A 23,136-nucleotide genomic window follows, 5' to 3' on the forward strand; every position below is an offset into this window, starting at 1 on the left:
TGTGAATGTGCCGATTCAATCGCCGACAATGTCCACTCGACCCGACTCTGCGGCTTTGCGACCGCCACGAACTCGTCGGTCTATCGCTCATGTCCCGCGGTCTAGGATGACGTCTGGTTTGGACAAGGAGAATGCGACAACTGAAATTGGCGCAGCTCAGCCATTTTCGAATAATACAAAGCCTGCTATGAAAGACAAGAAGTCTCGGAGCAAGAGTTTGGGACCCGGTGGACTTGATGCCCTCCAGAATTCTAACGGCAATCGTCGCCAGGTAGCTACCAATGGAATACCACGTGCGCATATGCAAACAATTCTGACTCAAATATTTACAGTCTACGGCTTCTTTCCCATTAAAGTCCATTCTCAAACCTACAGTCCCTGTCTCTCCAGTACGAACCATTCCGACATTCGAGGAAACACGCCGACGTACACCCGCCCGTAGTGAACAACCGACCCATGACGGCACGATGGACGCACATGGCCAAAGAAGTCAAGGCAAAGACGGTCTCTTGATTGACTTTGAAGCAACACCAGGACCCCCTACGGCAAATAATGACAATGACGACACGGCGAACCCTTTTGATACATTCAATGCGACTTCTGCCATTCGCGAGGAGATGGCTGCTACCAAGGAGCGCGATGAACAGGAGCGCAAAGATCGCGAACGACAGAATATCCTAGAGAAGCGAGCGGCGCGGAGGAAATCAATGGGTTCGTGTGTTTAACTTTATCATAGAAGTGAATATTGACACGTTTATATAGCAAATCGCCGAGTCTCCTTTGCCCCCGAGGCAACCCTACACACTTGGAATGTGGTGGAAATTCCGGACGACTCAACCTCCTCCTCTGCCGCGAACTCAACGCGACGCGCATCTGCTGCCGCAAACCCCCAGAACCAACTTGCCCCTCCCTCGCCCACCAAAGATGCTCCATCTTCGCCAGCAGACTCCGAATTTGGATTCTCCCCGGTCCGTACACAAGACCTGGACCAGATAAGAGGTCGCTCATCAGGAGGTGGAGACGATGGCCTCCGGGATTTATCTTCTAGTCCGTTCAGCGGAAGCTCGGCAGGAAGCGAAGACACCGGCGCCCAAAGCTTGAATGGAGAGGAGGAGGATGATGGCGATTCTTCAGGGTCCGACGATGGATTTGATGCCGATAGCACTGCAATGAGCATGGATGATATGACCGCGCGCTCAGGCGTCAGTGTCCAGTCAAATGCAACTTCTAGCTCAAGCTCTAGTGCTAGACTCAACGAAGCATTGCGCCAGGCCGCAAAGGAAGCAGGAACCGAACTCGATGAGGACGGAGAGATGTCAATGGAAATTGCGGATCAAGAAATAACTGGTGCTTTCCAACCCTGGATCAAAAAGGGCCAAAGACAAAGCTTTGACTGGGGAGATATTAGCGCACGACATGATGAGGAGAACATTGATCCATCCAAGGATACCACCACCCAAGGTTTGCCAGAATCAGATGACATTGATGAGGATGAGGACCTTAGCATGGACGTGACGAATGCCGTAGGACGCATTCTTGGCAAGTCTCCCGCCCGTCGCCAGAGCACAGCTCGTCGCCAGTCCATGGCAGAAGAATCTGACTACGGAGATCAAACCATGGAGATGACCAATGTCGTCGGTGGCATCGCACAGGAGGATTCGCCTTCAAAGTTTTCTGAAATTGGCAACGAGGACGAAGGAATGACAATGGAATTCACTTCGGCCGTTGGCAAAATCTTGGGCAACCAGCCTACTTATGCCTCCAACTCTGATCACATGAACTCCGATCAAGACAATGAGTCTGACGGTGGTATGGACATGGAGATGACTCGTGCGATTGGTGGTATCCTACAGTCAGGGATCGAAGCCAATGACAAAGTGCACGCAAAAATGATAATGGAGCTCGAAACCGACTCGGGTCAGCTTGCTAGCTCGCCTTTCCAAGACAATGTTCGGCAGTCTCCTGCCAAGTCTCCTACTAAATCACCTTTGGCTTATCAAATTGCTGCTGTTGCATCCGAAAATGGGAGCCCCAGTTTGGCAGCCGTGCGGGCCAGGCCTTCCCGGCGTAGCTCCACCCCAAGATCGTCGGACGTGCCTGGGTCGGCCAGCCGGCAACGATCGCCAAACACCAAGCCATTGACTCCGCCCAAACAGTCCACCCCCCAAGCGAAACCCACCACCCCAAGCAAGACACCCCCTTCTAGCAATGTTACTTTTAGAAGTGCTTCACCGAAGAAGCTCTTCCAGCCCGAACTTCAGCAATCAGCAGATAGGCGCAAATCTCTACGCCAAAGCCTGTTCGAGCATAACATAGCAACGGGGGAGTCGACCCCGCTCTTCAAATTGCGTCCACGCGAGGGACGTCGCTCTTCTGGTCTAGGAATTGACAAAGAAGGCCTCGGATCTCCTAGAGTGGCCGCCTTACTTGACAAGCGACAGTCGCTTGGGGACAGTACGCCCCAGTTCGTTCCGCAAGAGCAGCCGCGGTCCGGTGTACGTTTCGAGGATCCCCTGCAAATGCAGGCCGAGGAAGAACGTGATCGCGAAGAAGAGGAACTCCGAGAAGACGGCCATATCGCGGGTTCGCAGTCAGATCGGGACGTAACCTCTAGCTTGAAGGACATGATCTCAAATATGAGCCCGAAGAAGACTAGGATTGGCAGTCGCAAGAGTCTCCATGTTGGGGCTGCTCGCGGGGTTTTGGGCAAGCGCCCAGTTGAGCTGGATCTGGATGAAGATGAAGTCGAGAATTCGCCCAAGCGACTGCGTGGCCACAATGTCAGCCCAGTCAAAGGTGTCAGGTTACCGGCACCGATGTTCAAGGATGGCAATGTCCGGCGGTCAATGCTTTCGCCCGTCCGTAGAGCTGCTAGCTCATCGCCTCCTAGGGGTAGCACCACACCTTCCCAGCAACCACGGAGTGCTTCCCACACCACGACAACTCCTCTCAAAAATGGGATTGATGCTCTCCATATTGCTTCTGATCCTCAGCAGCCAGAAGAAGAAGAGAACACGCCCGTCGAAGAACCCCCCATGGAAATTGAGTCTATTCAGTTACAGGATTTCCTGAAAATGACCAATATTCATTTCATGGAACTTACTACGACAAAAAGACGGCACACAACTGCCCCTGGCAGTGCCACCAAGAAGCTGACACGACTATCGGGTGAGAATATGCTTAAACCAGGCTCCATAACATTTGATGATTGCGTGGCAGCTGGATTTTGTACAGTGCCAATGCTTGAACTATATCAGCATGTAAGTTCTACTATACCTGCATACTCTTGTTTTCGCTCACACTGTCTCTAGTCATGCCGGGAGTTGAAGTCTTATATTTCTGAAGGTCGACAAGTGATCCGTTCCATCGAGGCAGAAACATATGCCGATAATCCAGCTCTTTTCAAGGAGTATGTCACCGCTCCGCCAGATATTCGAGTGATCATGGACAATCAATTCCGAAATGTTAAGACCCATGCCCGTCTGCTGAGTAAGGCTACATGGTACGAATGGCGGATGAAGTTGCTTGAGGGGCTGAAGGAAGGGCTCATTCGCCACGTGGATGAAATGAAAGCAGACGACGATCTGCTATCCGAACGAGAAGAGCTGCTCAACAGAAGCGTGCCGCTACTCGTGGAGAAGCATGCCTCTCTCGAGCAAGAGGCAACCAACCTACAACAGTTGGTGGATGAGATGGAGAACTGTGATCAGGATGAGCTACGCAATACGCGTGGCAAGCTGTCTGAGGTGGACTCAGAAATTGCGGCCAAGAGACGGGAACTTGAGCAGTTGCAGAAGGAAGTCCATGAGAAGACGACCTTCATCAAGGCTGGAGCCGAAATGCGGGATGAATTCCTGGCTCAAATCCAGGAGGCAGAGCGTGTGAAGGAAGAGTGCCGTGGCTGGAGTGCCCGGGAGATCAACGAATTGAAGGGTGAGATCTTTTCTCCCTCCCCTATGGAGTCTTCTGTGGGTGCGATGCTGACTGAAAACACTAGCCTCCGTCGAACGAATTCAGCAACAAACCGGCTGGTCGATCGTTTCGGCCTCAACTCCTTCGGATGCACCGAAGGGGCCTTTATTAAAGATGGCTTACCAGGGCCAGCTCCAACTAGAGTTCTATCCTGGAGCTTTTGCCTCCAAAAACGGTGGCCAAGACAAGGGAAAGAACTACCCGATGGAACTGAATTCCCAAAAGAATGCCAACATCTCTCCCATCGCATCCTTAGTCCTCCATTCACTACAGCACCACCTGACTACCATCCAGCAATCCACTGTCGCACCTAAACAGCTCTTGCGCTTCATCTCTAGCGCATGGGACCGCACAGTTGGTCTGGAAAACGAAGCGCGCATGCTGGAATTCTGTGGTGTCACTCGCCTCACCCTATCCAAACCTGATGAGGGCTCTCTTTCTCTGCGCACGCGCTGCACGCTCCTCGGCAATGCCGCCGTCTCTACCCCTGGCCGCAAGGGCGCTGATTCGAAGAATACTAGTGCCAAGAGAATCGATGTGGACTTCACTGTCTGTACGCGCATTGACAAAACCAATACCGAGAACACTGTCGGTTCCTTAGACTTTGATATTGACGTCCTGGCGACGAAGGTCTATGGTTTCGGAACAGGAAACAAGTCCGGTCTTCCAGACAAGGAGTTGCAAAGCATCCTTGGCAAAGGGCTTGGTCGGGGGAAGGACGGTGATGTCCAGCTCGGAAATGGCGTGTGGTGCAAGGCAGTGCGAACGCTCACGGGATCTGTGTTTTAGTTTCCCAACATTTGCTCTTTTATGATTTGGTTATTTGACGGGGATGGGTTAGGTCTGGATTTGGGAAGGAAGGCGCAGGAGGAATCTTTTGTATGCCCTTGGGTTCAATGGCGCGGGACAATGGGATATCTCAACTTCAGGATCTGGCTTGGCGTTTTTTATACCAAGTCTTTATTTTCATATCCATTGATCATTTGTTTTCTCTTATACACCAGTGGTTGCATCACTCGCAAGCCCGCTGGTAGGACGGTTTAAGTATGATGAATGGAATAGTCGAACTTTGTTAGACATGTATCAGGCTATCCTACATCGGCACTGATGCTATATTCCTCTTGATCCTTGAATCTTTGGTTAAAGAACACCAGAAGTTCATCTGCGGCTCGTACTCTGGTGACAAAGGCAATATTCCCCTATGCTCGCGTGAGCTTCCGACAAATCTGGATTTTCTCCTCCACCGATAGATAGCATTGCAAGCCTTCTTGTAGCTTCTTGAATACCAGCACTCCGCAGAGTCTCAATGACTGTATCGGTACTCTGCGGTTCAATGTATTATCGAGGGTCGGTCCACTGGATGTAGAATAGCACACTGAGTTCTTGGGTAAAGACAAGCTTATCAAGAACCCTCAAATTCATAGGAGGCACCAACATCGAATCCGTTAGGTGCAGCGGATATAAGGGAAGACGAGGAGGTACCAGGAATTCGGAACTAAAAGTAAATCGTTTTGGAGGCAGGGAGATGGGAGATAATGCTAGCAGCGAATGTGCGTGCAGCGGTCTCTAGAAAGGCGGTCTTTTCCTGCTCGATAGGACGTAGATCACGCATTGAAGGTCGCATTCACCCGAAGAATTTGTGACTGTGACAGGATTATTTCCAGGTCCTCGTGTAAGGCGAAGTACTTCGAGTCCATAGATTGAACGTCTACCGTTTGCTGCTCTAAAACCTCCTGGATATGTTGCAAGGTCGGAGTCTTCTCGGGCGATGGGGGCCGGAGTGGTTCATAGAGTCCATAATCAATTTGCCCATAATATATATCGAATATATCCCTCTTATTAGCTCTTTCACGTCAAACCTCATTTAGCTCTGATCTGTCGTAATATTCACACTGATATCGGTACAACCTATCGAGCTTCTCTGGCTGGATAGGAGTGGCGCTGTATACTTGAAGTCGGTAAGCTTCACCGTCCTCCGGCCGATAGAACAGGTTGTCATAGGAAATCTTCCCCAGAATGACAGCGTGCCTTTATGGTCGGCATACTCCTGTTGAATTCATCGTCTAGGTGGCTCGGATGGATCCCGGGCAATCTGAGCTGTTCTCACCATGATGTTTGAAAGATAGAAGATCGACCAGGTGGTTGAAAATGAGGGTGGGGGCTGGAGGCCAAGTATTATATGTACTAGGTAGGCATAAAGCGGCGGTACCCCGATCGGGAAATTCGCATCCGCGGCCCAAAATCTGGTACATACTACTATATATACAAAGAAGAGAGCAGAGAAGGCGTGTTTAGGCGAAACCCATGGGTAAAGAAAACGCTAACAAGAACAACAAGCCCGAACAAGAACACCCCGATCAATCTACCCCCTAAAACAACCCCAAAAACCCATTAGGCCAGACCGGATCAGCCCCCGGATTCGGATCCTCCTGAACTTGCGGCACATAGCCATACCCCAGACCCTGAGGATCGAACCCACCAGCCTGAGCCATATGGCCCTCAATAGCAGGCGCACCATGGATATACGACTCAGCCGATAGAATCGGCATGGAGGGATATGTGTCGACAGACTGAGTGCTCGCTAGATTCGAGGGCGGGAAATTATATTCTGTTGGGAAGAGTCCGGCGAAGATATTTCCGCCGTGGCCCCAGTCGCCGACCATTGGGTTCTGGAAGAAATCGGGGATTGAGTTCGCGGTGCTGCTGAAGGAGTCTGGGGAGTTGATGGCAGTGATGGGGTTCGGAGTGACGACTGATGGTCCTGGGGCTTGGGACTTGGTTGTGGATGTGGCTGTAGAATAGTCTTTTGATAATTGCCAGGATGGGATAGGTGGTGTGTTGAAGGAATTGCCGCCTGCATTGTGGAGGAATGTGCCATCTAGGTTTGTCGTTGAAGGTGTGTATGTGCCGGGTAGGTTGGCGATATATGGGGATTCGGTTTGGCTAATGTCGCCCGGGCCTGGCACTGGGCTCATGGGGACGACGTAGCCTGAGGAATTGACCGGAGGGAGGCCTTCTAGGGTGTCCGGAATACTGAAGTCCATCCTGTTGGGGTTGGCGGTGCTTGACGTTGGATATCCCGGAGCTGTGGGGGAGGTCATCTTTGTGCGGAGGGTTGTAGGTCGGCGGTGCTGCCTTGGGTGGTGTGCTGCCTGTGCCCGAGAGGCGCGCCTCTTGGCTCCTGGTGGTTTATATTCTTGGTCTTCTTCCTCTGGGGCGCGGGGCCTTTTCTCGTCTTTTTCGACAACGGCTCTGGCGATGCGTTCGAGAGTCGCACTCATGCGGGTCATGAAACCGGCGTAATTATTTGGTCCGTTACCTGGGGCGAGAGTTGCAAAGAACGTTGAGGCCATGTTGAGGGATTGAAGGTCTGCTCGGGCTCTTGAATGGCGAGGATCCCGCAGGATACCTGAGAATAATGTTGATGCTGCCAGGAAGACGTAGTATAGTAATGACCTGAGGTTTGGCTGTGAGAAATGAAGCTGATATAGCAAGATGAGGCTGTTGTGCTTACCAAGTCCATGCGATGTCTCCCCATGGCATATTATTGACAACCTTCAAGGTATCTCGGGCGGCCTGTGAGCCAATGGCGGTTGATTTTGAGGCATGTGCTTTGCTGATCGACACGACCTTCTCTGATTCCTTTCTGGCTGCTATCATGTAGCTAAGAAATATAGGTACCCGATGAATCATGATCAAAGCATTCTGATAGACGAAATGGAGACCAATAGAGGCAAAGTCAAACAGGAAATCGTGTTCAGTATGTTTCGTTTCCGGTTCAATGAGAGTTGGGTTTTCACGTTTCCATTCTTCAAGCTCTGCATCTAGTTCTTTGACTGCCTTGTATATTTCAACAGGAGGTTTTGTTAACGCCGTAGCAGAATAGAGTCGACTGTAAATGTGGCTCTTGATGAGCGCCATCTGACAGAGCTGGCGGAAGAATGGAATGTTGCTTGCGGTTTCACTATGCTTATCGCTCTCCAGTTCTTCCGGAAGAGGGACATCGAAATCATCTTGATGTTGTGATGGGGCATTTCCAATTCTTAGGCATGTACTGGACCGTTGCTTTAGTATGTGAGTCCGATATCTGAATGGGCTTCTCTTACCTTTGATCAAGGACAAATGCAACCCAAAAGACTCGTCGTCTCTCCTCTTGCTCAGCCAGACTAAGTTCTGGTCTGGCGATATCTCGATGAAGTCCCATTCGGTGACCAGACCGCATAGCCGCAGTGATAAGAGGCAGAGCTGATTGAGTTCCGGAATTCCCTCGAAGGAAGAATGACTTTGCGAATTGTTAGATGTTTCTATAGGAGCCAAAAGAAGCAGGAGACGTACCATGCTAAGCAAAGCCTGTATACTCAGTAGATCGGTGCGTTTTAAGGCCAACTCCGTGAAGACCGACATGGCGTTTTTGAAGTATAACTCGGACTTCTCCTTGTCCTTTTCTGATTTGGAGCCATTCGTGAATCGATATTCGTATGCCAGAGATATTACCATGTTGATGTTCGCCCAACGGGCAGCGTCATCACATGTTTGCTGCGTATATTGCCATTCGACCATTTTCATGAAGGACGACTCAAGATAGATAGGAAACAGACGGTTGGCCGTCTGGAAGAAATCTTTCATAAGAGAGAATACCTCCGACCTTGAGGGCAACGGTTTAAAAACCTGCGAGGCAAACAGATCATGGAACACGTCTGGTCGCCATTGATTCCACGGATTTTCATGAAGGGATTCAGGAGATATAATTCGCAGGAAGCTGATATCGCCTGTTTTGCTCTTAATCCACTCTATACCTGTTCGCGATAGAATTGACAATGAGCTCGATTTTCCTGTCCGTTGAGTTAGCCTCGGCGGTTTTATGTCACATCGGCTGTACTCCCTATCTTACCGAAATACCGAGAATCATCTCTTTCGTCCGCCCGGAAGATGGGCGTACCCTCGATGTCCCCACCGTGCGAGCGAAGAGACGCCCCGAAATTTGACTTTGGGCTGGAAACAGATGAGATGTTTGGACTAGCTGGTTCGTCATCATCTTCATCATCGGAAAACCCGTCATGGCTCATATCACTCTCTTGCAAGATACCTGCCGTTTTCAACAACGACTCCACCCTGACGAGGCGGTCTTTCAAAGACTTGACATACTCGTCACTACTGTGATATCATTAGCCACGATGGATAAAAAGCAGATCGGGAATGGCAATGGATATCGTACCTTTGCTGATCATCCCGCTTCTCATGCTGGACTGGAAAGACACAATGCGTATTACGGCGTATACATTGAAAGCAAGTTAAATTAGACCCTTCAATCTCACACTTGATCTTTTTTCGATGGCACCTCTCGCAAGCCTAGATAGGCGTTGTATTCCCGTCAGCAACGCGGGATTCCCCCCATACCGGAGTCCACCGGGATAGTGGAACTCGGGACGAGAAGCAAGACTCACTCTCAAGTGTGGACCTCTCCCTAGCGCAGAATTCATGGGCAACGCGCTTTGGGGAAATGACTGGTTCATTGCCTTGGCCGAGGGGACGTGGATTGCCTCGGAGTCATGAATGTGCCAAGACTTTGTGAAAAAGTCGCCGCAGCGGAAATGGCGAAGACTAGCGGGAGATCACTGTTTCTTATTTTGATCTCTGTTGATGTGATGTTCATAATCTGCAGGGAAAGAGATTCGAAAGGCAAAAAAAGAGATGAATAATCAAAGCACACGGATGTCGGGATTCACGGATTCCGTTACTCTGCTCTCCGGGGTACTTTGGGCGGGGTTCAGGTGTTCCAGGTGTGCCCATCCACAGGCTTGTCCCTGATATAAAATATATAAAAATTGGATAGCATTGAGTGATAAGCATGTTTACTTACTATTCCTGCTATTTCCATAGGCCAATTATAAAATTCCTGCTTATAAAGACGTATTTCGAAAAACACATCCAAAACATATAAAAAGAACCCCCCAAAAAAGAGAGCTATCCTACATACTCCGTATAACACTGATATCATGACCCACTTAGACAGATACATCTGAATAAAATTTAAGTCCATCTGTCGTAGACCTCGGAAGGCTGAAAGTAGATACCGAAGGTGCCACTGAAACTGTGGCCAATCGGAAAACGAGTATGCCATTTAGTCAGCGGCTCGGATCTCCCGAGGTCCCTGTCTAGGGTATATGGTAGACAATGTGCTTGATACCTTATATTGTATTCAGACCTTATTCCGTACCATTCCTATTTCTAGGGGCAAGGAGCAATATGATAGATGATCATAGATCACAATAGAGTCGTAATAAGGGCTCAATTCCGTGAAGATATAAAATAAGATCGGCAAGCCCGGTGCAGTTGGAATTCTGCCAATTCTGGTCCGGCATGTGACACCGTATGATCATTCCTACCAGATAGACCACTGAACTCATGTGAAATGAAGGCAGAATCTCATAGACTTCACAACTTGTTTCGTCTGTTGCTCTGCATTGCGAAGTAGGATCCTACGCGGAGGGACGACAGTCGGAATTGTGGCCCAGCTGGCTGGTGGAACGTGTCAGTCGTAATATCGAGCACCTCAAACTGAGCATCCCTTGCCAATTGAGTGGTTAGAGTAAGGGTCGTTGGTGTTAGGATGAGAGTGGGAGAAATATGGCAAAGCAGTGGTCGGGGTACATATGAAGAACCTTGGAAATGTTCCAAGGTTGGAAGGAAGCGCTAACTATGTGCAAGGAAGGGCCAGAGAGAGAGGAAAAGCAGAGGGAGAAGAGAGAAGGAGCAATGAGAGTTATTTGTAAAAACACCCTTCCATGTCTTTTTGAATGTCTTTTGTCTTATGAAATTATAGAAGTGCGGGTCAAAAGTACCAATGCGGGGGCCTGTGCGAACTTATTCCGGCTGCGGGAAGCTCTGTCCACCGAGGTCATATTACTGCATCTGGTAGTTTTAACAGTCAATCTTCCAGTGGCGGACGCAGTTTTTCTGATATTACTTATAAGACCTAAATACGTATCCCGGGAGTTGTGAGCCGCTCGGATTGACCCTTCAGATTGGGTCTTCTGGGATCAGCTGTGTCGAGAGACAAGCCAGGGCCGAGTGGGCGGCATCTGCCCTGGGGACCTCAGGCAAGCCAAGAATATACCTAAGGTCTGCGTAGACTTTATAGCACAGTTTGAACGAGAGTTGCCGAACAAGCCCGTGTATGACCCCCATTCGGTATAGCACACTACCTAGACGCAGGAGGTAGGGTGAGGCTGGTGTAATCGACAGACGGTGTAAATGCCGCAGGCGGGCATGAACTGACCTTGAGGCTATCAACCCCTTTGTCCACTGCTCATATTCCAAATGGTGGACACTGTGGTTATATACTTCTAAAATAACTCACTACACTCGTCTAGCCAATCACTGGGCCTTATTTCACTTCGGGGCCGGGACCACTCATGAAGGACTGAGACATCATCCAATAGGATCGAGTCACTCTTCCAGCCCTGGTGACGGCGCACCACACTGTCCAATGGGAGGGCGCCATACTTCTGGTCCGGCCCCGTCCAGGACGTAGAAGTACGCTCGTCAAATCACCTCTGATAATAACGCGGCAGCTTTGTATTTCGTGCCTTGAATGAGCAGATTGGACATGTCCCTTCTTTATTGGAAGTTGGCAAGTCAAAAGGAACTGAACTAGGGTATTAACATTACATATTTACGTTAAGTTCATTGATGCAACAGATTCAAATGATCTAACACAAACGTCCGAGCTCTCTAACCCAACTGGCCTACTTATATTTTAGCGAGTGAAGAGTTCCACAGGTGCTGTATCCTCATCCTCGAAGCTCCACAGTTGAGAAAATTGTAGAACCAGGTTTTCTCCATCAAATGAAGCTTGAATGATCCTTCCATGCTGCTCACCCATATAAGAGAGAACCAACAGCTATATAGAAAGACAGGGCTTAGTAAGACTTGGGCCACGATGTGATATAAGCTACTTATTGGGTGGATAGGATATTTCCGGAAGGGCCTGTGGAAAGTTCGAAAGATCATCATGTTCACGATAGCTCTTCGTGGATAGTGGGACTCTGGTCCGCATGATTTGCGGGAACGTATGCAACGGTTGTCATAATTGCATGTGGTACAGGGGAGCCTTCGTTGCTGTCTTCTAGCAGTTCCTTTATCTGCCACTGTGGCCCACAGCCGGCCTCAAATATCGGGGGGTCGTTTCGCTTCTCTGTCGTCCTGGTTGATATCCAGCATGTACATTCAACCCCTTGAAAATCTTCACTAGTTGCTTACCGCTATATTCTAAGAGACTCAAGGTCAATACTAGAAGAAAGTACCGGTCGTCCCTTCCGATGAGCACGTTTTTGGCAGTCGATATAGTGCTCTGTTTCTAGGGCATGGAAGTACGACTTATCCGGCCACGACACCATCATGAGTTCGTCATAAACATCCTTTGCCATTGTGAGAGGGTCTTCTGCGTTCGGACACTATGGGATTCTTTCTCAGAATAGAATCAAAGTCTGGGGGGTTATTCAGCTTTGGAAGACTAACGGCCCCGATTCTCAAAATGTAGAGTGGATATTTTTGGAGGACTCTCTCTGGGTGAGGTAGAAAAAAAAACATGGGTAAAATTGTAGAATTCCGTCATCTGCTATCCCCACTTAAAAGCTTGGATTCCAAGAGATTGAAAATCGACAGGGGAGAGAAAGAAAGATCCTCAGTCCTTGACTCGTTGATATAGATGCTTGAGAACATCGCGCCGCCTGTGTGGGGGTTTCATCTCCATAGAGAAAGGGCAGTGTGTAGTAATGATCACCCAATTTGAATACAATCGAGATGGGCTAACTACCTGGTGATGACGTGGCCTATCCAGTAAAATCATATATACATTTCGTGGGTTGATACATAGGTACCTGTGATCTCCAAGAACTCGGCCATTTCCGAATATGCAAGTGGATTGTATTATGCAGTGGTAAATCGAACCAAGCATTAGGAATGATCATCGTAGGTTAATAATAGACAGATTCATAGACTTTTCCAGAAGGACACAGACAAGGTGAAGATAAGCTTAAATCCCTCTGCAGTTACTATTCATACCACAGGGATGGGACACGATAACATTGTATAGACTCACCGACCTTGGAAGTCAGATTTCGCTGACAAATGGAGCAAATGTACCCCCGCAGTAGACGTTGATACAAGTACTCCGGGGTTTAACTGATTTACTTAGAAATACTACTATTCATCCCAAGATTTCGAGAGACAATCACCATGAGACCTGTTACAGTTGGAATCGTGTCGATCGGAGACATGGGCCTAGGTGTGGCTAGACTCCTAAAAGCCCACGACTACCGAGTCGTCACGGTCGCAGACGGAAGAAGGTAGGATTCCACAGAAGGAAAGCACGACCGAGCACTAACAGCCGCCAGTGAACACACAGTAGCGCGAATCCATTCAGCAGGGGTCTCGATCCTTCCTTCAGACCAAGCGCTAGTAATCCAAGCCGACTACGTACTTTCGATCGTACCTCCGCGGAACGCAGTGGCGACCGCCCGACGAATAGCAGATGCATGCGCACAGCCATCGACCGGCAGTCTCCGAGAGGCGCTGGAAGACTTGGAAAACAAACCGAAGCGGTCCAAGCTATACTACCTCGAACTCAACGCGATACCCGCACGACTGGCGTCGGAGATGGCGGCGCAGTTTGACGAGCCAACCACAACAACGGATTTAGGCCGAGGGTGCCACTTCCTCGATGGCGGAATCATTGGCGGGCCGCCATCCCAAAGCACGCAAGACGGGAGCACAACCTGGAAAAAACCTAGCGTGGTGTTGTCGGGGGTGGTGGATCTGGCCCCTGCGTTTGCGACGCTGGCAGACGTCCTGAATATCAAACTTGTCTCGCCTCGGATTGGCGCCGCATCCACGCTCAAACTATCCTTCGCTGCATTGACCAAAGGTCTCACCGCGCTGTCTATTCTGTCTTTCTCCACTGCGCAGAAGGAGTCGATGTTACCGGAGTTGTTGGAATTGCTGGAGCAACACTCCCCACGTACTGCTGCGCTCACGACGAATGGGGTGATTGGTATGAGTCCCAAGGCATACCGGTGGGAGGATGAAATGCGTGGAATTGGGGAGACGTTTGATACCGAGGGTGGGTGGAATGGGGTCGGAGCCGGTGTTTATGGAGGATTTGCTGAGATCTATCGGACCATTGCGGAAGATACCGTATTAGGCGAGGAGCGAGTGGAGCATCGAGTGCGAGGTATGACGGTTGCGGATGCCGCTCAGATCATCGCTGAAAGGCGTCAACCGTAAGCCGTGAATAACGTTAGCAGAAAGCATATGTCATCAAGACGATCGACTGTTTCTAGACGAGGGGATTTTCCTGCCGCCAAGCTTTCTAGGTTGAATACCAGGGCTAGTCCGCGTCATCTGCGCTGAAATAACGATTGGAGAATAAAATATAAAGACCATTGCAGTTTAGCATAATTCTTAGTATAACTTTTAGTACAACTTTTAGTACAACTTTTACAAATTAGTGTCAAGTCTCCATACTCCATATATTCTGCTCCCTTCGCCAGGTACTGGTTCCGAAGGTGGATAATGTATGTCATGGCCCCTGTTTTTCATCGAAAGAGCTAAGCTGGAGAAGCTTGTATATACTTATAAGCTATAACTTGTATCCTTATATCCTTATCCTTACCCCATACGTGTCTATATAAAAGCGGTGAATGCCTTAACTGACGAACCAGAAGTCGCGATCACGACATTTCTCCATTCTATCAGATCATCGACTAGGGCCGCCTTTTTCCTCCTGCTCGTCCTCTTTGCCCCCCCCCTTTTTTTTTAATCAACTCCATTATTCCCGTTTTAATTCGTTCTGGTGGAACTCCCGCGGCATGCGACGATGAAGTGACCTTTTTCGAGGTGATCGTGGCCGAGAACTCAACTTCCTGGTCTTTTTTACTGTGTCTTACTTTATTTATTTGTTTTTTTTTTTTTAAACTCGTTTTTATTTGGACCTTTTTCGCCTTGGTTATATTAAACCAATTTTTTTTTACTGGTGATTTGATTTGCTTCATAGAAAATCCCGTCCTGATCTGGGGTTACCAACATCCAAGCCCCTCTTCTCTCTCACACTCATAACCCTAAAGGCCAAGGGGGCTGAACCTCTTTTCTTTCTTTCTCTCTTCAACACCATGGGAGAACGACCACCTTTGCCAGCTCCGGGTCCAGTCTTCGATAAACTCGAGAACTTCAATTTCTTGATGTCGCGCCACGATCCCGCAGCCAAGACTCGACAGTACTCATTTGACGCTGATACCGGGCTGGTCCCGTTCGGCAACGTGAGTATGGATTATGACCAGACCGAAGGCATGGGCGGTCTATCTGTCAGTTCCTATGAGAGTATAGAAGACGACCGCAGCTCTCTCGATCTCCGAGGCTATCCCTATCATGGTACGTATCAAGCTTTTGAGACTTTGTCCCAACGTTGCATTTGTTACGCCATCGCGCCTCTGCGCCTGAGCTTTAGTTCCGGGCTTGAAATTCCCATGTCTGAAAATTGAAGTTTTGATCTGTCCATTATTTTTTTGCCTGATTTCTTCCCTGTGTTTTTAAAAAGAAAAAGGCACCGGATAGCCCCGGTGCTGAACCTCTTCCTTCTCCCCCCCCCCTCCCCCCTACACAATGTGCCAATGTCATTCTTTAAAAGCGCGAAGCTGCAAAGTTTCAGGATATGAACCCTGGCATGCATCTCCCATCCTCAATGGATGAGATCACCGTCGGTGTTCCTACAATAGCGAGCACGCAATCCCGCAATGAAATGACAAACGCCAGCTGCCTGCTGACGCTAAACTGCACATCCCCTTGACCCTTCTTGAGCTTATATCCTTCGGATATGATTTGCACTGCCCGACCCATGGGGCTCATTCCCAAAGGGTTATATCGACCATCGCTTACTCCATTCATAGGCCCTCCCGGCGAGAAGCCCATCAACTACAATCTCCCAGAGCACATGATGCCCTACTCAGCTCACTCAATTTACCCACCAGTCCCATATGCGCCCGACGAGCTCGGCCACGCACAGGGTGCCCTCACGCCATCCGATGTTTCTTCGTCTATCTCCCCGCCCAACGGCCAAATGGGAAACACCAAGTACAGTACCTCGATCTCTAGCGACCGCATCGCCGCCGCCCTCGATCAAGAGGAGGGCGTGCGTGGTGCCGCAGAGGAAGATCGTCGTCGTCGAAATACCGCCGCCAGCGCCCGCTTCCGTCAAAAGAAGAAGCAGCGCGAGCAAGTCCTCGAACGGACTGTTCGTGAAACTACCGAGAAGAACGCTTCCCTCGAGGCTCGCGTCGCACAGCTCGAGATGGAGAACCGCTGGTTGAAGAATCTCCTTACAGAGAAACACGATGCTGGTCCTCGTTTGCCGGCTCCGGCTAAGGATAGCTCGACCGAGTTAAAAGGTCCTGGCGGCAATACCAGACAAAAACATATTCAGCCCAAGAAGAAGGGCGTCGGTACCGAGGAGTGAGCCAAAATGGAAGAATGTGTTTATTTGTTTGCGTTATTGTTTGCCGTTCTTTCTTTGTATCATCTCCCCAGCCTACGGTCTCTAGAAAGCGTCCGTATTGAATCAGCATTCTGTTTTTTTTTCCCATCACTTTGCTATGGTGTCTGCACTCATCCCCCCCCCCCTCTCTGTCAGTCATATTCATCGACAGAATGGAAATTGGGGTAGATGAGAGCAGACAAATGACGATGTCACGACCCTTCTCTTCTTCTCGTCTGCCCGGCTCTCCCGACCGTGGCTTTTTCGACTTCTAGGGATGGTCTTTGCTTCTGCACTTCAGATTTGGCACTTTCATTTGATGTTTCAATCTCAATCTCTACTCTCTACCGGGCTTTATACATCTGCTCAGGCTCTCTACCTATCTACATTCTCTCTACCCTTTTTATCCTCCAGATCGTGTGCTGCGAAGGCCTGTTTCATTTTTCTCCCTTTCCCCTGGTTTGCGGGAAAGGAGATGAGTTGGCGGTGTTGTGGTCCAGTGAAGTCGAATATTGTTTTTCTTTTTTGGCTCTATGGTATTGGTTTTATATTTTATATCTTTGTGGGACCTATTTTTCTGTTTCTGGTTTCCTCCGTCCTCTTGCTACCTATCTACGGACTGGAATGCGTGCAATATAAACTATGGGGTTTATTGCTATACGAATTATCTTGCTATCCTACATGTCCTCTATAGGATTCTCTAGATACGTAATAGCAAAGACGTAAGAGCAGCGGCGAGTGACGTGCTGTATCTGGCGTGCTATATCAGAGTGATTTGCTCACTGAGATCTAATGCCATTGGAGAATCACTTTTCTGGGGTAAGGGTCTGTCCCCACAGGGCTATTCAGCCATGAACGCACGCCACACCCTCTATATCAGATATGTACTCCGTACTACATATAATATAAATTTCTGCAAACAATCCATTAAAACACCTTAATTACCTGGACCTAATCCTCGAAAACAAACCAAAAGCCAACGTAAGATGGTATTACATCAATTAAGTAAAAACAGGGAATGGAAAAAAAAAACATACAAAAAAAAACCCAGACAATTCCCAATTGCACTGATCTCAGACTTCTCCAACTCCGTGAAAACGAAAGGGAAATTAGACCCACGTCCCCCGATCTAAGCATGGAGAAGTGGACATACCCCAAGCACGACTCATAGCCGTTAGATCACGACATTGAGAGGCGTTCATGAAAAGGCGCGTCAGGCATCCAAAGTTGAATGGCGTGATTGAAGTGCGTCTTCTTCGAAAATAGCACGGAATTTCAACCCGGATAAAACAAAGTTTATGGAATTCAGAAGCGGGATTTTGACAAAAGGAAAGTGGAGATGAAAACGATTGGACAGATGAATAGATCATGTCTGCCCGAATTTCAAACCGTCAGATTCGTAAAACAGTAGTAGGGATCATTCTCGCCCATCCCCTATACGGCAATGGGGTCACGCTCCTCTTCGCGGCCACGCAGCTCGCCCTCAATGGTGCTGACGCCATCGTCACCGTCCTCGTAGTTGGGGTGCTGGTCGGCCGGGAGCCAAGAGTCACGATCCCCAGCCAAGGGCTGGTCCTGTGAAGACAAATCGACGCCCTCGCGGTTCTTGCTGAGGCTAGAGCGGTGGCGCTGGGAGAGGGTGTGGGAGCGCTGGGAGAGACCAGACTTGACGACGGCCTTGGACGAGACCCAGTTAGTGAGGGCATCCTCGCAGTCCTGGATGATGGCCTTGGATGCATCGTAGCCGTCGTAGGCGTGGCGGGTCTCGCCGGGAGTGACAGGGGTGTCGTCGATCAGGTCGAGGAGGTGCTTTCCGTATCCGGCGACGAGGGCGACCTTCTCGCAGTGCTCGCGGAGCGCATCGAACTGATACTGGAAGGCGGCCTTGACCTTCTCGCGGGTGATGTTGGACAGCTGGGCCTCGGCGACTAGGGACTCGGCTTCGGCACGGACGAGCTCCTGCTCCAGAACGACGATGCGAGGAGAGTTGGGGTCCTTGTACTTCAGCTTGGCGATCTCATCGGTGATCTTCTGTTTGCCTGGAGATTCAATTTGGTTAGTTTGAAGCTCGGGAGGTGCATGCTGCGGGAATCTTACGGTCTCGGCTGGGCTGTACGGAAGCCTCGATGTTGCGAATGCTCTTAATGGTGACACGGTACTGGTCGTAGCGGTCAACGAACATATCCTCCAGCTCACCGATCTCGTAGATCAGCACGCCGAGCTTGTCCGTCACATCCGACACATCCTCATCGCATGCTTCACCCCAGATGGAGAGTTGTTGCTATGGCGACCGAGTCAGCTTCCAATTTGTTCCACGGTCATTCAAAATTCAGGGTTCATCCACATACAGCGACTTCCATGCGCTCCCGAGCGACGAGTTCCATGCTGCGCATGGTGTTCTTCTCCATCTTGACGAGCTGCGACAGCTTCTTGGCGAGATCGGGTCCGAAGGCACCGGCGGCATTCTTGCGGAAAGCATGGCCTGATCGCAAGATGTTAGTGAGTTTAATTTTCTCAATTTCCTCATCATCTCTCCGACTGGTCTCCAATTCGGCTGTCGCCTCTCGCCTCTCGGGGGCGGGACAGGGGAGTCGATGGCGGCCCGACTAGGCAGCCTTCAACCCGACGAACAACCCCTTCGAGAATTTCCAGCCGTCGAACCCGTATTGATGTCTCGCCACTCACCGATTCCGCCTTTCCCTAGCCATCTTCCGGTCTTGGTTGTGGACAATGGTGGTGGTGGGCTCTCGACCTGCGATGCGGTCGGAGGCCGCGTCTGGCGCATGGAATAGGTGCGATGCATGGCGGGTTGGTATGGAAAATTGGAGGAAGAAGATGGTAAAGAGCGGTTCTTGTTCCTGGAAGAAAGGTAATCAGAGAAAAAAGACTCTCAGTGCCTTGCGCAGTAGTGACGTGAGGTTAAAGGGGGTATTTTTTCTTAGGCGTACGTACTTGACCTGAGATGTAACGACAAAGAGACTGCAAGCGGACAAGAGATCTTTTTGACAGGTGAAGTTCTCAAGCTCTCGGGAAGTGACGTCGACTATTTTCTAAGGAGAAACCGATGAACTTGATCGGGAGATCGGGATTGGGCGGACCTGGAAAAAAAATTAAGACACTAAGACTAGTTAAGACACTAGAGACTTTTAAGTACAGTCAATCAGCCTCTTCTTTTAAGCCAATCGTCTGTCGATCTTGAGTTGCATTTTGTTGAATCTTCACGATCGACGTCATCGATTTCCCCTGATGTCATGGACTAAGGTTGCATTTATACGGCTATATACTACATCTTATAGTAACCATAACTTACCATGAGTGTCTGGATTTCCCCTGACAAGTACATCTGTATAGAACTATAGAACCACCCCAGTTCCACTGATCGCTGGGATTGCGGAGAACTGTTCGTGGGGAATCCCGCCTCGGCTATTAATTCCACTGTTGCATATAGTAGATATGGATCAAAAGTTCAGAGTACAATTAGGTAATATTCACCAGCAATTTAAAGGAACATCTTCCCATGTCTGACTGAGGGTGGAATTGCAGCCTATTAGGGTTGAGACTTTGTAGGTTGATTGCATTTTGAGTAAGGTTGCGGGTAGAGACTGTGGGCATGTTTCCAGATTAGGATCATATTGTGCTCTCACATTCGATTTCCTTCACAAGTGAGATAGAGATAAGTGATATAGTGATGGGAAGAGACAGAAGCAAAGACCACGATAATGGTCCTGGGTAAACCAGCGCCACGTATATCGCCCCTTAGAACCTAAACCACCCCTTTGCTAACCGTATATTCGTATCCGTGTAGACCAAAATACGTTACTAGAACAGCTAGGTATACAGGGAATTCAATAGATAAAAATCAACTTGATAGGCAATTACGGTCTAGGATGTGCTATCCCTCTCATTCCCCGACCATCCACATCACAGCTCCCAAAATACCTTACAGTTCTTGGTGTCGGGATCTATGCCTCCATAGAAGTTGACTTGTCGAGTTCGAAGGTCGAGACCAGCTTATTGCTCACTGTAGGTGCATAAGCATAAAGACTTTCCAGTTCCGGCTGCTTCGTTGCAGAATTTTCGATTGTGATAAGGAGTTCACACGCAAAACCAGACATCCCCCATTTCTCCTTCACCTCGCACTCCTTGAACCCTCCACAGGCAAATCAAAAACGACTTTCTCTCGACCATGAAGTGATCAAGAAACGATCCCAGAGTTGTGATAGGCACCAAGAGTGGGTGGAGATAACGACACCATACCCAGCGTTGGAAAGCTCACATCCCTTTGAAATTCAATTTGAGAATGTATTTCGTCAACTAGGCGATTGAGTCATTCTAGTCTGTATTTGTGGGTTCTTGGCCCACTCGCTGCACAGGTCGGTTGCATTCGATGAAAAGGCATTTCTTGAGCCTTTAGAGCTGAATATTCATGAGTACAGACCAAACAACACAGAATAGGCCCAAAAGCATTCGAGGTTTCTTGATGGGGACTTGAGTTCTTTTCACAAATCCCACTGCCAGGACCGAGTTTCACTGTTGTGCTACATTTATCTGAAAGAAGGATGTTCTCTGAGATGGTAGCTTTCTCCTTCGGTCCCATAGTCACTTCTCGGGGCTAGTTAACCGCGCATATATTGCGGTATTTGATCAAAGCGTTCCACATTCTGGGGACATGAATCACGCTGGATGCCCGTATCAAATTGATGTCCAGAATGGCGTCGTCTGCCCAGTATTTGTCCATTGTGTAGTCGTAGCTCCGTTTCTTTGCGAAGGGCTGAAGGTGATAGGAAGTTTGTTTCAGCCCATGCTTCCATGGAGCTCTTGTCATAGTTGTTGTGGTTTACACTCCACAAGACGAAACCTATCGACAGCCCCCAGTACAAGATCATGACAAGCAAGTTGGTTCTTGTCTGGGCCTATGCAGAGAGGCATGCCTACCGTTCCCTACCAATGTCGTTATATAGAAGGTACTATAATCGCAGGTACAAAGCACAAACCATTGGTCGGGGCCGTATGGCCGGCAACGATGAAAGTAAATAAAAGATTTCGCTGTGTAAGAAAGAGGGCGAGGCCCGCTCCGTACGCGTAACAGTGAGTTGAGAGCAGCGTGGACAATCTGCAGCCAGATGCGGTCGATGGGGTCCGCTTGACATCCATCAAGTTTAGACTGTGCTTTTTGTCGGTCTAGGACTATGCCCTTCACTTAGCTTGGCTGTGATTTGTCGTATTGTCGGCTTATTTATTTCGGGAATGTAGGTGAAGCACACCCAGCACGTGAAAGCACGCCCCTCGAATCCCAACGAAAGTTGCTCAGGTTCGATAAGCCCCCGATGGTCGGGGGAGCAATCCATGCGTAAAGTTCCGGGCAGGGAGGTCGAGTTGGAGTAAGAATCAACGAGAAACGACCCGAGAAACGACATCACAGCAGGCACATCAGCCGGGGATTATAAGAGCCAGACGTTTTGTAGAGGGGTGTATAAGTAGATATGACAAGAAAGAGAAGAAGTTTAGTGGATCCGGATAGCAGTTCCGCGCTCGGACGGCCCATAGGACACGATTTCCCAATAAGGAGGCACGAGGTAAGGTAGTGTTAGGTAATGTCAGGTAGTGCGACGCTGTCAAAGCATCACGCATCTCCTCCGGTGATATAATGAGCGAGAGGTATGGACGTGTCCACTGCTCGGCCATGTACTGCCAATGAGGCGCATCAGCCTGCCCCGGGGGATATCCGGCAAGCCAGAAAAATCGATATTGGACTTCTTGTCCAACTTGTTCTTGGATGGGAGGCCTTGAAGCGTTATTGAGGCATTCTGGCGTAATATACCTTTTAGACTAACCCAAACTGTTAGCACATAGTGTGGAATCTGAGAAAATGAAGTATAATCTGACCTGATAGAGTACCGAGAGAGAAGCAGTGGGGAAAAAAGCACAGGGCACGGCAGATTCGAAAAAAGAGGTTGACAGAAAGAAGAAGAGGAAAGAAGAAGCTTGAGGAAGGACAGAGCAGAAGGTGAAGAAAGGAATCACTTTTGACAACCTAAGACAGGCGTGGCTAGGTGAGGTCCCTAGGACCACAGGAGCTGCACACTTCCTGCCCAAGTGGCTTCGCGGGGTTTGTCACTTGCTGCTCCACACGCAACGATATAGGCAGGCACCTAATAGTAGAAGTCACGGCTAGGAAAAAGCTGTCAACATGGGTATCAAGGCCGTGACTAGTACAGAGTGTTGGGCAGACCAGGCAGGACGGCTGCTCAGGTGGTCGCGCCTGTTGGTTGTCAACAGAAACACGCAGGTTGTGGCGATTGTAACCCATTTTCACAAGTGTCTAGCCTCAGGCTGTCATTAAAGATGATGGGGTAAACGATTAGGAGATGGATGATGAGAATGGAAGGTCATCGTGGAAACCAAAAGAGATGGTAGATGGGAGATGGGAAATTATATTCAGGCAGGAATGGATATTCTAGTTAAGGCATCATAATTTCCTAGTTCAGACAGGATTGCTTCCCTTGCATTTCATTGTCCATCTGTTTGAGCAATCCTTAGTGGATTGAACTATCGTTAACTGCTCCTGCCTTTTGTTTGCAATTGCAAGATCAGGCTTTATCGGAATGAGCTACCATTATCCCCCTCACCTCACG

General features: G+C 49.2%; 9 protein-coding genes across 9 annotated transcripts; 3 read left to right on the forward strand and 6 right to left on the reverse strand.

Moving 5' to 3' along the window:
* Positions 1-28: 28 nt before the first annotated feature.
* N7447_000552 (kinetochore-microtubule binding complex subunit SPC105) lies at positions 29-4,761 on the forward strand (the record flags this gene model as incomplete). Its single annotated transcript, XM_057224828.1, has 5 exons — positions 29-271; positions 333-711; positions 763-3,260; positions 3,312-3,933; positions 3,998-4,761. 5 exons carry the CDS (start codon positions 29-31, stop codon positions 4,759-4,761), a joined length of 4,506 nt encoding a protein of 1,501 aa, XP_057088844.1.
* Positions 4,762-5,171: 410 nt separating this feature from the next.
* On the reverse strand, positions 5,172-6,032 carry N7447_000553 (uncharacterized protein; the record flags this gene model as incomplete). Its single annotated transcript, XM_057224829.1, has 5 exons — positions 5,172-5,347; positions 5,383-5,467; positions 5,601-5,807; positions 5,832-5,978; positions 6,018-6,032. The coding sequence occupies 5 exons, from the start codon at positions 6,030-6,032 to the stop codon at positions 5,172-5,174; spliced, it is 630 nt and encodes a 209-aa protein (XP_057088845.1).
* A 309-nt stretch (positions 6,033-6,341) lies between these two features.
* Positions 6,342-9,776, reverse strand: N7447_000554 (transcription factor domain-containing protein; the record flags this gene model as incomplete). Its single annotated transcript, XM_057224830.1, has 8 exons — positions 9,683-9,776; positions 9,417-9,573; positions 9,188-9,321; positions 8,864-9,126; positions 8,308-8,762; positions 8,079-8,254; positions 7,487-8,026; positions 6,342-7,428 (listed from the first exon to the last, which is right to left on the reverse strand). Exons 1-8 carry the CDS (start codon positions 9,760-9,762, stop codon positions 6,342-6,344), a joined length of 2,892 nt encoding a protein of 963 aa, XP_057088846.1. The 5' UTR covers positions 9,763-9,776.
* A 1,955-nt stretch (positions 9,777-11,731) lies between these two features.
* N7447_000555 (uncharacterized protein) lies at positions 11,732-11,988 on the reverse strand (the record flags this gene model as incomplete). The annotated part of the gene is made up of 2 exons (XM_057224831.1): positions 11,732-11,875; positions 11,905-11,988. The coding sequence occupies 2 exons, from the start codon at positions 11,986-11,988 to the stop codon at positions 11,732-11,734; spliced, it is 228 nt and encodes a 75-aa protein (XP_057088847.1).
* A 2-nt stretch (positions 11,989-11,990) lies between these two features.
* Positions 11,991-12,401, reverse strand: N7447_000556 (uncharacterized protein; the record flags this gene model as incomplete). Its single annotated transcript, XM_057224832.1, has 2 exons — positions 11,991-12,177; positions 12,253-12,401. 2 exons carry the CDS (start codon positions 12,399-12,401, stop codon positions 11,991-11,993), a joined length of 336 nt encoding a protein of 111 aa, XP_057088848.1.
* Positions 12,402-13,212: 811 nt separating this feature from the next.
* N7447_000557 (DUF1932 domain-containing protein) lies at positions 13,213-14,259 on the forward strand (the record flags this gene model as incomplete). The annotated part of the gene is made up of 2 exons (XM_057224833.1): positions 13,213-13,322; positions 13,371-14,259. 2 exons carry the CDS (start codon positions 13,213-13,215, stop codon positions 14,257-14,259), a joined length of 999 nt encoding a protein of 332 aa, XP_057088849.1.
* An 884-nt stretch (positions 14,260-15,143) lies between these two features.
* N7447_000558 (bZIP transcription factor) lies at positions 15,144-16,483 on the forward strand (the record flags this gene model as incomplete). The annotated part of the gene is made up of 2 exons (XM_057224834.1): positions 15,144-15,402; positions 15,918-16,483. The coding sequence occupies 2 exons, from the start codon at positions 15,144-15,146 to the stop codon at positions 16,481-16,483; spliced, it is 825 nt and encodes a 274-aa protein (XP_057088850.1).
* A 1,452-nt stretch (positions 16,484-17,935) lies between these two features.
* N7447_000559 (Eisosome component PIL1/LSP1 family protein) lies at positions 17,936-19,304 on the reverse strand (the record flags this gene model as incomplete). Its single annotated transcript, XM_057224835.1, has 4 exons — positions 17,936-18,540; positions 18,599-18,782; positions 18,850-18,983; positions 19,187-19,304. 4 exons carry the CDS (start codon positions 19,302-19,304, stop codon positions 17,936-17,938), a joined length of 1,041 nt encoding a protein of 346 aa, XP_057088851.1.
* Positions 19,305-21,113: 1,809 nt separating this feature from the next.
* Positions 21,114-21,326, reverse strand: N7447_000560 (uncharacterized protein; the record flags this gene model as incomplete). Its single annotated transcript, XM_057224836.1, has 1 exon — positions 21,114-21,326. One exon carries the CDS (start codon positions 21,324-21,326, stop codon positions 21,114-21,116), a length of 213 nt encoding a protein of 70 aa, XP_057088852.1.
* Between the last annotated feature and the right edge of the window lie 1,810 nt (positions 21,327-23,136).

This window comes from Penicillium robsamsonii (assembly GCF_028829455.1).
Source record: "Penicillium robsamsonii strain IBT 29466 chromosome Unknown utg000001l_segment0_segment0, whole genome shotgun sequence".
NCBI lineage: Eukaryota > Fungi > Ascomycota > Eurotiomycetes > Eurotiales > Aspergillaceae > Penicillium > Penicillium robsamsonii.